Here is a 13,923-nt window from a genome sequence, read left to right as displayed (position 1 = left end):
TGAATGTCATCTGCGAAACGAGCAAAAAAAACATTATACTTCGGACAATAAAATTATCTCATCACGTCATACAACAATGCGATTTATGCTGAAAAAGTCACTTGCAGCCGACTTGCAAGAGTAGCATTTTACCTTTGCAGCTGTGTTGCTCGATACTGAAGACGAAAGCAATTTTTCCTTTTATATGCTCTGCAGCCGCTTGTAGGATTGCCAACATTTCATGTTGGACCAGTCATGGTATTTAAACGGATTCCGCAAATAATTGTGGACGCTGAAACGACCTTATACAATTAACAATTGTTAAGTCTGTCAAAAGTTTTGAAAAAAAGGGAAAGGAATGTAACTGTTCAGGCCAAGCCGCTACGCAACATAATTAACCAGGGCCATTATTGGTTTAGAACAAAAACAACCACCTCAATGGCAATTACAGATGCAGTAGAAGAAATCACAAATGCATTGGATGAAAAAAAACATGCGGTTGGAATTTTTATTGATCTAAAGAAAGCGTTTGACACAATTGATCACACAATTTTACTCAAGAAACTACATCTGTATAGTATCAGGGGGGTTGCTGGGGAGTGGTTGAGAAGTTATTCAACAGGAAGGGTACAATATGGGGAAATGGTCATCAGAATATCTCAGTATCTCTCATGGGGTTCCTCAGGGGTCCGTTTTGGGACCAAAATTATTTAATATTTATATCAACGATATATATACTGGATCTCAGTTATTGAGATTTATACTTTTTGCAGATGACACAAACATATTCTATGGTAGTGAAAACCAAAATGAACGAATAACTACCGTAAATGAGGAATTAAGTAAATTAAAGGTGGATGGATATAAACAAATTATCACTTAACTTAAATAAGACAAAGGTAATGGTATTTAGTCACCTAAAATATAACTCAGAACTACAAATAAAGATTGATGGGGTCCCAATCGGGAATGTAAATGAATTCAAATTTCTAGGAGTTATTGTAGATAGTAAATTATCATGGAAACCCCACATCAGACACATCAAAACCAAGATCTCCAAAAGTAAAGTTGCACCGATACCAGTATCACCAGTACAATAACAGAGAAGATAGACGGAGAAGACGGAGAGACTTGAAGTTCTACCGGATTCCGAGAGACCCGGAGAGAAGAGAGCGAGATGGGCTGCTGCAATTCGACGAGAAAACTGGGCTCCAAACGATTACCACAGATTATGTAGTAGTCATTTTATATCTGGTAAGATGCATTTAATATATATTTAGAGGGTTTTGGGCTGACAACCACAATTAAGATCATTGCTAGGCTAATCGCCGACAACATACACGTATGTATGTAGTGAGAGTGCTATCGCTAAACCATATAAACATTAAAAGCCCTAACTCCATTGACAAACGACATGAAATACATTAGACTTGACAGTGGATGTTCGCAATAACAAAAGATTTTGAATTGAAAATTTCGTAACTCACCTTTCCGAGCACAAGATAGATTCCTGCCGAATTTTCGTGGATGAGGACCTGTTTCACCCAACCAGCAACGAAGTATTTATAAGCCTCCAAGCTCTTGAAGTTTTTCAAACTTTCGTGAGAATAGGCTGATTTTGTGTGGACAAGATAGTTGTACAGTTCAGGGTAGCTAGCAGATGTCAGGCAAATACGGCGGAGACAGCGGGTCGAAAAACATCGATTTAGGCATCAAATATGGATCTGGCGAATGGATAAACTGAAGCTTTTCCACATAACGCCTTTTATGCAACGCATCAAGTGAGTTTACGGCATCCGAAAGCACCGGGTCTTCCATGAAATGCATGGAAGAAATGTTGTTGTATGTTGTAAAATGTTGTATATTATGGTGTTTGTTCGGACATAATTCACCTAAAGGAATTTCTACGTGTGTTGAGAGTTCCGCCCAGACTTCCCCCCCTGGCGGACCTCTTCTTCTTTTTGGTTACACTACGCACGTGTCTGCGAACTGATAGCTTGCAAGCTTGAGCTGAGCAGGGAAATAAATGTTCCCAGTTGGTGATCCCATCACTCCGCCTACGACTCCTTTTTCCTGGCGCCACAATATAGTTGAATTGTCTCAAAATATGATTCTAATTCACATAATAATGCCATTTAAGACTTTTTTTTTCTCCTGTCGTATGCTCTTTAATGCTATTTAATAAATTCCACTAACTCATTGGCATTCATTGCCTTGCACGGCAATAATAATGGACCTGATGTTGATCGCTGTCAATAGCTTTCAATGTGTGAATTATGATATTCAATGACCATACAATGTTGTTACAGCTTCATCTTTGTCATGGTTTTGCACCAATAAATCCCTGAGTGGTAGTTTTAAAATGGCGTGGAAATGAAGACACAAAACGATGTTTTGATGCTGACAGATTCCTTTATTTAACAGAGCGATGCTCTTTGACAACGCAAAGTTGTCGTCAACAATTATTAAGCATTGCTGTAGAAGAAAGAAAGAATTGATAGTAAACCAAGTTGTTTAAATCCACCACGAAAAAGTGATATGATCACACTGAGGGCTTCATTGTTACTCAAGGCCATATAGGAAGAGTAATGATTAGTGTCAGTGAGTCAGAACGTCGGTCATGCAAATATACGTAAATTCCGTTGTGCACATTCGAGTGTCCCACCGTGCATCTGGAAGAAATAACGGTGTAAATATAATAGCATGATATTTAGGAAAAGATTAACCACTGACTCACCATCCTCATCCAAGGATACACAGACACCCTCTGACATGACCGAAGGCTCATCATCATCCGCATCAAAGCCATCGAAATCAAATTCTGAGCCATCCATCCAAAGGAATTTATCTTCCTGGAACACATTTGCATAAAGTCTGAGTTAGTCATATGTGGAAGAAAAAAAAGAATTCAGGTCATGCAATATCATAGTGAAACTAATGCAATCCTATATTTGAGGTAGGAAGAGTGAGGACAGCACTACGTGATCGGAGTGTTAGAGAAACTTCAATTTACTAAAAGAATCAATGGATTTTCTCCAAAGCTGAACTCAAGTCCTCCAAGTGAACACCTGGCCATAGAGTTCAATATCAGTTGACGAGACAGCTTCTACAGACATTGCGCCTCGGCTTCCCGTCGGGGGCCGGGCCATGCAAACTCAAACATGCTGCGTTCTAATGCCGGATTTAGGTGGAAACGGGACGAAAGTTTTAGCGCATACAAGCAGGCAAGAGTTTCTCGAGAGTGATTTGGTCGAGGATTCAAGGTAATTATTAGTGTATAAAATAGCACAATGCATGCACTCTGAAACATTGTGAAAAACATGAAAGGAACGGGAAAAAAAATAGCGGAACTTTAGCTTGAAACATTTACATAAAATGAATGATAACTTCCCCTTTTCTTGCTTTTAACCAAGAATCTTGACTGTGTACGTTCATATCTATAGAAATTCGGGATTTAAGCATTTACAGTCGAGCAAATAAGTAGTTTGTCAACCACTAATTGTGCAAGTTCTCCTACTTGAAAATATTAGAGAGGCCTGTAATTGTCAACATGGGTAAACCTCAACTATGAGAGACAGAATGCGGAAAAAAAAACAGAAAATCACATTGTTTGATTTTTAAAGAATTTATTTGCATATCATGGTGGAAAATAAGTATTTGGTCAATACCAAAAGTTCATCTCAATACTTTGTTATATACCCTTTGTTGGCAATAACCGAGGCCAAACGGTTTCTGTAACGCTTCACAAGCTTTTCACACACTGTTGCTGGTATTTTGGCCCCATTCGTCCATGCAGATCTCCTCGAGAGCAGTGATGCTTTGGGTCTGTCGTTGGGCAACACGGACTTTCAACTCCCTCCACAGATTTTCTTTGGGGTTGAGATCTGGAGACTGGCTAGGCCACTCCAGGACCTTGAAATGCTTCTTATGAAACCACTCCTTTGTTGCCCTTGTTTGAGATCGTTGTCATGCTGAAAGACCCAGCCACGTCTCATCTTCAATGCCCTTGCTGATGGAAGGAGATTTTCACTCAAAATCTCTCGATACATGGCCCCATTCATTCTTTCCTTTATTTACAGAGGTCAGTCGTACTGGTCCCTTTGCAGAAAAACAGCCCCAAAGCATGATGTTTCCACCCCCATGCTTCAAAGTGGCTATGGTGTTCTTCGGATCCAATTCAGTATTCTTTCTCCTCCAAACACGAGAGCCTGTGTTTCTACCAAAAAACATTCTCCCAGTCCTCTTCTCGATCATCCAAATGCTCTCTAGCAAACCGCAGACGGGCCTGGACGAGTGTTTTCTTCAGCAGGGGGACACATCTGGCAGTGCAAGATTTGAGTCCCTGGCGGCGCATTGTGTTACTGATAGTAGCCTTGGTTACTGTAGTCCCAGCTCTCTGCAGGTCATTCACTGGGTCACCCCGTGTGGTTCTGGGATTGTTGCTCACCGTTCTTGTTATCATTTTGATGCCACGGGGTTGGATCTTGCATGAAGCCCCAGATCGAGGGAGATTATCAGTGGTCTTGTATGTCTTCCATTTTCTAATAATTGCTCCCACAGTTGATTTCTTTACACCAAGCATTTTACCTATTGCAGATTCAGTCTTCCCAGCCTGGTGCAGGTCTACAATTTTGTCTCTTGTGTCCTTCGACAGCTCTTTGGTCTTGGCCATAGTGGAGTTTGGAGTGTGACTGACTGAGTTGTGGACAGGTGTCTTTTATACCGATAATGGGTTAAAACAGGTGCCATTAATACAGGTAACGAATGGAGCCTCGTTAGACCTCTTTGACAGCCAATAATCTTGCTTGTTTGTAGGTAACCAAATACTTATTTTCCACTCTTATTTGGAAATAAATTCTTTAAAAATCAAACAACGTGATTTTCGATTTGTTTTTTCCACATTCTGTCTCTCATGGTTGAGGTTTACCCATGTTGACAATTACAGGCCTCTCTAATATTTTCAAATAGGAGAACTTGCAAAATTGCAGACATCAAGGAGTGGTTTAGATTTTCATTTGCATATAATTACCCTTTTAAACATTTTTTTCCCAATTTTTCTTTGTCTCGATTATCATCTAAAATATCGGGGAAAATGCGACATTAAGGAAAAAATACAATCAAGCGATAGTCATGAGGTACATATCCGTGACTTTTTTACAGACGCCAATTTTTTCATTGTGAAGTAATTTGTTTAAAAGTTTAAAATATGCGAGTGAATATTTTTTATATAATTTTTTTTATAAGTTTTTTTTTTTTTAACTAAATATTAGACATCAATTAATGATTCCAAGCTAAAAATGACAGACATTTCGAATAATAGGGACTACAGATGTAAATTAGCATATACTTGCTACAATCTGGCATATTTACATCTTTTTAGATGTTCATCAATGTGCACTGTCCCTATTAAATAAATACAAAAAAAATAAATATAATAAATGTAACTAGAAACTGCAATTTCTGAAGAAATTACACCTGGTCTTTCCTGTGTGGCTATACAGATCGTAGCCCCCCCTCCCAGGGCTATCAATAGAATGGACAAACATGCCTGTCAATGGCATTACACAAATTAAATGCCATTAGAAATGAATGGGAAATTTGGACGTCCAAGGCCGTTAATGGCAGCACCCTTCATAAGCGTCACTGGTATCGTGGAAGTTTGGGGGACACGTCCTATTATATCTGGTCAATTCCTGTTGATTTGAGGACATTGTTATAATTTAACCATTGAAAATGAATGGGAGAAATGTGGACGTCCATGGCCGTCAATTGCATCGTCTTACATAGGCGTCAATGGAATCCAAGTATATCGGCATCAATAGAATGGACAAACAAACCCGTCAATGGTTCTAAACAAAGTAAACGCCATTAGAAATGAATGGGAAATTTGGACGCCAATGGCGGAACCCTTCATAAACGTCAATGGAATTGGGGAAATTTGGGGGACACGTCCTATTGATATCTGTTCATTTTCGGTTGATTTGGGAAAAAAAAAATCCCATTGAAAATGAATGGGAAAACATTTTAACGTCCATGGGCGTCAATGGTATCAACTTACATAGGCGTCAATGGAATCCAAGTACATTGGAATCAATAGAATGAAAAAAACATGATTAAATGCAATTAGAAATGAATGGGAAATTTAGACGTCCATGGCCGTCAATGGCAGCACCCTTCATAAGCGTCAATGGAATTGGGGAAGTTTGGGGGACACGTCCTATTGATACCTGGTCATTTCCTGATGATTTGGGGACCTTGTTTTTTTTTTTTTTGCCATTGAAAATGAATGGGAAAAAATTTGGACCTCCATGGCTGTCAATGGCCTCCAAATACATTGGCATCAGTAGAATGGACAAACATGCCAGTCAATGGCAATAAACAAAGTAAATGGCATTAGAAATGAATGGGAAATTAGGACATCCATGGCTGGCAATGGCAGCACCCTCTATAAGTATCAATGGAAGCGGGGAAGTTTGGGGGACACGTCCCATTAATATCTGGTCATTTTCTGTTGATTTGGTGAAATTTTGTTTTTTTTTTTCCCCCATTGAAAATGAATGGGAAACATTTTGGACATCCATGGCTGTCAATGGCATTGACTTACATAGGCGTCAATACAATGGAGAAACATGCCCGTCAATGGCATTAAACAAAGTAAATGCCATGAGAAATGAATGGGAAATTAGGACGTCCATGGACGTCAATGGCAGCACCCTCCATAAGCGTCAATGGAATCGAGGACATTTGGGGGAAATGTCCTATTGATATCTGGTCATTTTCTGTTGTTTTGGGGAAATTTTGTGTTTTCCCCATTGAAAATGAATGGGAAAAATTTTGGACATCCATGGCCGTCAATGGCATTGACATCCATACAGTCAATTGAATCCAAGTACATAGGCATCAATAGATTTGACATGCACGGCCGTCAATGGCATCAATACAATGTAAATTCAATTAGAAATCCCATTGTAAGTGAATGGTAAATGTTCTCATTGGAAATGAATGGGAACGTTTTTGGCAAATTTCCGGGGGACCGTAAACCCCCCCAACCCCCCAAACTTTTTGATTCCCAAATTGTGTGATTTGCTCAAAAATTGAAGGACTACATACATTTTGAAACTTTTCTTTGGTTCCTATTAAAAATGAATGGGCAACTTTTTGGCAAATTGCCGGGAAACCGTACATTTTATCAAAAACATTTTCTCTGTCACTTTTATGCCCCTTGCTGTCCCAATTTTTTTTATGCTCATCTTGTGTGTTTTCGTCAAAAATTGAAGGACTAGAAACATTTTGAAACTCTTTTTTTCCCATTAAAAATAAATGGGCAAGTTTTTGGCAAATTTCCAGTGAACCGTATATTTTTTCCAAATTGTGTTAATAACTTTTATGCCCCTCACCGTCCTGGAATTTTTTATGCCCAAATTGTGTGATTTGGTGAAAAATTGTAGGACTAGATACATTTTGAAACTTTTTTTTCTCATTAAAAATGAATGGGCAAGTTTTTGTAAAATTTCCGGAGAACCGTAATTTTTTTCCAAATTCTGTATACAGCTTTTATGCCCCTCACCGTCCCGGAATTTTTGATACCAAAATTATGTAATTTGGTCAAAAATTGTAGGACTAGATACATTTTGAAAATTGCTTTTTTTTTTTCCGGAAAATTGCCGTTTACGGGCGAACGGAAAATTTTTCGGGGCCGTTTGAAAAAAATCCTGCGTTACGCGAAAATTCCAGACATGTCGATACTTGAACGGTGCCGATCGGTCAAGCGGTTTGGGCTGCGCTGCGCACCGAAGGATTCCCATTCAAAAAAAACAAAACAAAATAACATATACCTGGTCTTTCCTTTATATGTTATTTTGGTAATTACTTGGTAATTACTTTTCTTTTTATGGCTAGGTTGAAACAAAAGCGCTTGCGCGACATCTGTAAACGAGGGTTTCCAGGGTAAAACGGACAGATTAAAAGTAGTTTGGGGGCTTAATGGCTTTTAATTTTTTTTTTGCGGCTCTAGACATATTTGTTTTTTGTTCTTTTGGTCCAATATGGCTCTTTCAACGTTTTGGGTTGCCGACCCCTGACTTAGGGCGTTAGCTTCCAAGGTTTTGAATTCGTAAAAAAAATTGGCCACGAACCGACCCCGCGCCCAATTTCCCGTCAACTGATAGTGAAATCTATGACCTGGCATATTTCACTACTGTTTTTAACACTAGCGACAGGATTCAGAGCGAAGACGCTTGTCGATGTTTTACCTCAAACACGTCATGGAGTCCAATCCAGACAGCAAAGTCTAAGAAAGACCTGCCCTCTTCAAACAGTCCATGAACAAACGCATTTTCCGCGGCACTGTGGATGGAAACTACATTTCCACCCAGAATATTGCAGACGCTCTGATGTGAAAAGAGTAGACAATTGGTTTTCACTTGGTCACCGATTTAGACAATGGTTAAGAACGTCATTTGACTGTCGTTTTCCATACCTCTGCATCTGCAAACATCCTCGCATCGGGTTGGTAGATGAAGCATTTACAGTCAAAGCGACGCCATCCTTTGGGACAGTTATTATCTACAACAAGATGATTGTGTAAGACAGCAAATGAGACATACATAGTGTCACTTCTGACAAATCTTTGTATCTGTCATAATTCCGTACCTTTTGCTGGTGTCTTTTGAACAGACGACTGTGAAGAAAAACCCTCAGTTAGATCTTGGATGCCAGCACATTGACATATAAAGAGTGTTGCAAAGATACGGCCTAAAATGATGTCATCAGTATTGGGGAATCCTAAGAAATGATGGGGCACAAACATCGCGCCCTCAGTCCATCACGGATTTTTTTTTCCCAATTAGAAAAATTAATAAATAAATGCAGGATTTTCTAGAGATGTCCCATCCGATCACAGCGTCTCTCTCCTGAAGCTTTTCTGTCTCACCAGGGAGCTACATAGATAAGCCGCACTGGACTATAAGCCGCAGCTGTCCTCACTGTATTGTTAGATATTTACACCAAAAGATATTAACCGGTAATACTTTATTTGACAGCGGCATGATACGTTTGTCATAAGACCAAATGAACCACCATGAAGCCTCGAACCAATGGCGTATCGCACGCAGGCTATTTTTAGACCGTGACGTTGCATCGTAAAGCGGAAGTAAAGCCGAAGTGGGACATTATAGACCCGCCCTCGCATAGACCGAACGTAAAAAGTGCTACTTTTCGCCGGTAATCTTTCAAAAACAAACATGCCGATCACGCATTGCTTTTTTGGAACTTGTAGAAACGACTCTAGACATTACGACCATGAAGGTTGTTTTCTTCATACGTTCCCGGAAACCAAAAACTCGGGAGGAAAAAATGTGAAGACCGAATCAACTTGCGCGGACTTTAACACCAGCTCGGCAAATCCATTCACGTTTCATATGCAGTAAACATTATGTTGGGTTGGCATGGTCTTTCAGAGGACAAAGCGGGTAGCCATTTTTATTATTTTTACTTAATTTTTTTAGCGTAACGTTGTGCCGTACTGCTTCTGTCTGACAATGAATGACCTGAAAAAAATTACAATGGTATCTGACTGCCACTGTTACCGTTTCTGTCAATGGGAAAACCCATTGGCAGTGTACTGGATTTTTGTATTAGATTCCGTCTCTCACAGTTGAAGAGAACGTATGACACAAATTACAGACCTCTCCATGGCTTGCAAGTGGTAAAACCAGCAAAATCGGCAGTGTATCAAATACTTGTTCTCCCCACTGTATAAACCGCAGGATTCAAAGTGAATAAAAACAAGTAGCAGATTACAGTATAGTAAGAAAATGATGGTACATCTCTACTTCCCGAATATCGATTATCGCAGGGTCGGGCCATTAACCGCGAAAAACTAGGATCACTGTATATTAAGCAACGCTTTTCAGAAGTGTTTTAATTGACTGTCTTGCATGATAAATACAACAAAGGGTTCAGTAATTTGTAAAAACACAAATCTAATATATATATATATATATATATATATATATATATATATATTATTAGTGCTGTCAAATTTATTGTGTTAATGGGCGGTAATTATTTTTTTAAACTTAATCACAAAATATTTGACACATTTAATGACACACTCATCATTTAGTGAAAGCACAACAAAAACAATATCTCTCAAAAAAATAATGTTCACAAAAAGAAAAGTGCAATCTGTATTAATGAGGCCCTATTCTCACACAGTCAAACAACAGTGCAAAGAGAACTGGCACTCCTAATCAAAACAGCTATGCAAAATACACAAAACTTATTCAGACTTTGGTCATACTCTATTCAAACATTTCGTTTAGTTCAACGGATACACTGGATGGCAATATTTAGTCACAACATACAAACTATCAGAGGTCTCGTATGTTGTGAAACCAGCACTCAAATGACGTGAATTACAATGGATGCACCAGTAAACAGGGAACTACGGCCTCAGTCAAGGGACAAAACACACTATTTGGCTTGATTTCTAAGTTCATTTAAAACTCGCCATTGACACCTTGTGGTGTACTTCAATCATTACCTTACCTAGTTAAAGACACTGTGGAAGAACGGCAGGTTTCCCATGTGACGTCCCGCTCGGCGACGTCAACAATAGTGAGCTCCTTGTTTATTTTTTGATCGAAAATTTTACAAATTTTATTCGAATGAAAACATTAAAGACAAGGCCGGCCCAGCCTATAAGCAAACTATGCAGCTGCTTAGGGCCCCTGACCACTAAGAGCCCCCAATCTGGCAACCTCATTTTATACGTTGTTAATAGAGCATCTTGAATAATGTGTCGCGCATTGCCGTTTATCGGTGCAAACATCCATTTTCTTGTCATTACAATCTGGCAACCTGGGGAGTGACGTTGAACCTGCTTTGCAATAATTGGTGCTCAAATTTGCTTGGAAAATAGATGCACGAATATGTCGAAGAGAATTTATCCTTCTGGAGCAGAGAAACGAAAAATCTGATTAATATACAAAATATGGACGTATGGGTTGGATTGCATGTATGGGTTTCACAGTACACTGTGACAAAAAATATGGGCCCCTTGGCATTATTTTGCTTAGGGCCCCCAAATGGCCTGGACCGGCCCTGATTAAAGAGCATACGACAGGAGTAAAAAAAAGTCTTAAATAGCATTATTATGTGAATTAGAATCATATTTTGAGACGATTTGACTATATACAACAATTTAGCAACGCGCAGATGACGAGAAATTAGTCTTTTAAAGAGCATATGACACGAGAAAAAAAGTCTTAAATGGCATTATTATGTGAATTAGAATTATATTTTGAGACGATTCGACTATATACTACAATTTAGCAAAGTACAGATGACGAGAAATTAGTCTTTTAATCTGCCGGTTAGCCACGCCTACCATTATAGGGCTTTAGCGTCCCCAACAGGTGGATGACGTCAGCGGTAGACTGGGCTCATCGGTTTTACTATTCAGCCCATTGAGGGGGAATTATTCAGAACGAGGAAAACGCGACGAAGAGAGCCGCAAAATGTCATTGTTTCAGTCTCTCTACTCCAATATTTTTACAGGATATTCTTTTTATCCAAGTATTTTTCCCCAATAGCTATATAAATGGCTTGAGAAGGACCAGTCAGCCCGTCGAGGGGGAACTATTCACAACGAGGAAAACGCGACGAAGAGAGCAGCAAAATGTCATTGTTTCTGTTTCTTTACTTCAATATTTTTACAGGATATTCTTTTTATCCAAGTATTTTCCCCAATTGCTAAATAAATGGCATGGTCATGACAAATAACAGTCTTGTGCTGAATGGAATATGAAATAATAAAAATGCATTTATTCAGGACGACATGGCAAAATTACTCCATAATGGTCAAAACTGTCGACTTCACCTTTACTGTCACACCTCCCGAACGATATTTTATGACACCTAAATCGGATATATGTCATTTCCCTTCCCCGGCTTCGGAGAATGTAAACAAACCAGAAGGAGTGACAGCTAGCCGACATGCTAACCCGAACCGAGTGATGTTTCAAAGTCTTCGAAGCGGAAAATCACACATAACTATCCTGGATTATTTGACATGACGACCCGGTTGTCGATTGTGTTCGCGGATCGGCAAACCGCCAGGCGGGGAGCAATTTACAGTTCGTTCCCCGGAGGAGGGTGGCTGGAGTTGTTGTGCAGCTAACGTGCTGCTGCTAATGAGCATTAGGAGAGCTTTTTACATGCCTATTAATGATCAAACGTAAGTAGTCTTCATTTAAAGGAAGTTTGTAGTGTTTACTTTGTAATCGCTGTATTCGTATTTGGCATAATACAAAAAAAGATGTTTACTCACTTCCTCGTAAGTCCAATGGTCCCACAGTAAATATCCACGGTGAATGGGTACCTTTTGAAACTCCAAAAAGGCGCATACGCCTCTCCCTCATACAGAATGATTTTTCTGCAGCCGTTTGGCTGGTGTGATGCGAAAAATAAACGTATTAATCCGCAAAATCAGCTGAATCCTTAGTCTTCATAAACAACAGTACGGTTGTTTAGTGAAGAGGACGCCTTCACCCGTACACGTCACAGCACCCTCCTCCTCAATGCAAGACCGAAGCCGGAAGTCACTCATTTTCATGGCGCGGGATTCAAAAAACTAAATAAATATAGCGATCGCTTCCACACACATCCAAGCGGTCCATATCATTCAGGGGCATAAAATACAGCGTGTATTATGAAATAAACATGCTTTTTCGTGTCACATGCACTTTAAGTCTTTCTGATAGTTTCCCCCTGACCTTTTTACTACAATAATATAATGAAAACCTGAAATTATGGCTTTTAGTTTTGGCCACCTCAAGATTTTAAGTGGCCCCATCTGGCCACCCCTATGAAAAATTTCTGGAGGCATCACTGCTAACTAATTCTATTTTTTTGCAATCAGGACACCCACCCATCAAAGCCCTCGCAGTCACAGCCATTGACCATTCAACCCACCAGCATCTCAACACCTTGCCCTTGTACAATAAATATCACTTCACCCTTCATCTGTTTCCAGCTCGCATTTTGGTCCACATCAACTTTGCTTACCTTGCCCTAACATTTTGGGGAATAACCTCCTTCCCTCAGTTAGAGCATTGAAAATGGGTCGTGACTGGGTCTTCCGACATGACAATGGCCCAAAGCAGACAGCCAGAATAACCAAGGAGTGGCTTTGTAAAAAGCATATCAAGGTTCTAACCTAAACCAAATAGAAAATCTTTGTAGGAAGCATAAACTCCATGTTTTTCAGTGACAATCCCGAAACCTGATTGATCTAGAGAAGATCTGTGCAGAGCAGTGGTGCAAAATCCCTGCTGCAGTGTGTGCAAACCTGGTGAAAATTTACAGGAAACAGTTGACCTCTGTAATAGCAAACAAAGGCTATTGTATCAAATATTGACATTGATTGTCTCAGGTGTCCAAATACTTATTTGGGAATACACCCACCCATCATTCCCATGTGGGAGAACTTGCAAAATCACAGAGTGTTCAAATACTTATTTTCCTCACTGTATATACTAGAATCAAAACGCCATTGTGATTAGGTCAATTTCGTTTGATGAGTGAGATTTTGACTTACGACTCCAGTCAGCAGTCCGCTGATCGCACAGAGGAGGAAGAAGGAGTGAAGCGCGAATGCCATCTGCAAGACAAGAGCAAAAAAACTGCATCGGACAACAAATACATCTCATCACGTCATACAACAATGCGATTCATGCAGAAAAAGTCACTTGCAACCAAGTTCCAAGAGTAGCATTTTACCTTTGCAGCTGTGGTGCTCGAAATTAACTAAACAACTAGCAATCATTCCTTTTGTATGCGATGCTGCCGCTAGAAGGATTGGCAACATTTTGTGTTTTGCATATCATGGTATTTAACCGGATTCCACAACTAATTGTGGATGCTAAAACGAGCTAATAT

At 39.6% G+C, this 13,923-nt stretch overlaps 1 protein-coding gene across 1 annotated transcript; it reads right to left on the bottom strand.

Annotated features, from left to right (window-relative positions):
• Positions 1–2,577: 2,577 nt before the first annotated feature.
• Positions 2,578–13,645, bottom strand: LOC130915991 (galactose-specific lectin nattectin-like). The gene is made up of 6 exons (XM_057836312.1): positions 13,583–13,645; positions 8,632–8,659; positions 8,459–8,544; positions 8,232–8,369; positions 2,717–2,831; positions 2,578–2,651 (listed from the first exon to the last, which is right to left on the bottom strand). The coding sequence occupies exons 1-6, from the start codon at positions 13,643–13,645 to the stop codon at positions 2,578–2,580; spliced, it is 504 nt and encodes a 167-aa protein (XP_057692295.1).
• Positions 13,646–13,923: the final 278 nt, after the last annotated feature.

Source organism: Corythoichthys intestinalis, chromosome 5 (assembly GCF_030265065.1).
Source record: "Corythoichthys intestinalis isolate RoL2023-P3 chromosome 5, ASM3026506v1, whole genome shotgun sequence".
Lineage (NCBI taxonomy): Eukaryota > Metazoa > Chordata > Actinopteri > Syngnathiformes > Syngnathidae > Corythoichthys > Corythoichthys intestinalis.
This window is presented reverse-complemented; position numbering and strand designations above follow the sequence as displayed.

Excerpts from the sequence above, each read along its gene's own strand:
- LOC130915991 (XM_057836312.1), bottom strand. The coding sequence starts at position 13,645 with ATGGCATTCGCGCTTCACTCCTTCTTCCTCCTCTGTGCGATCAGCGGA. Across the intron at positions 2,832-8,231 it reads GACTCCATGACGTGTTTGAG|GAAGATAAATTCCTTTGGAT; the intron begins GTAAAACATCGA and ends AATGTGTTCCAG. Across the intron at positions 2,652-2,716 it reads TGTATCCTTGGATGAGGATG|ATGCACGGTGGGACACTCGA; the intron begins GTGAGTCAGTGG and ends TATTTCTTCCAG.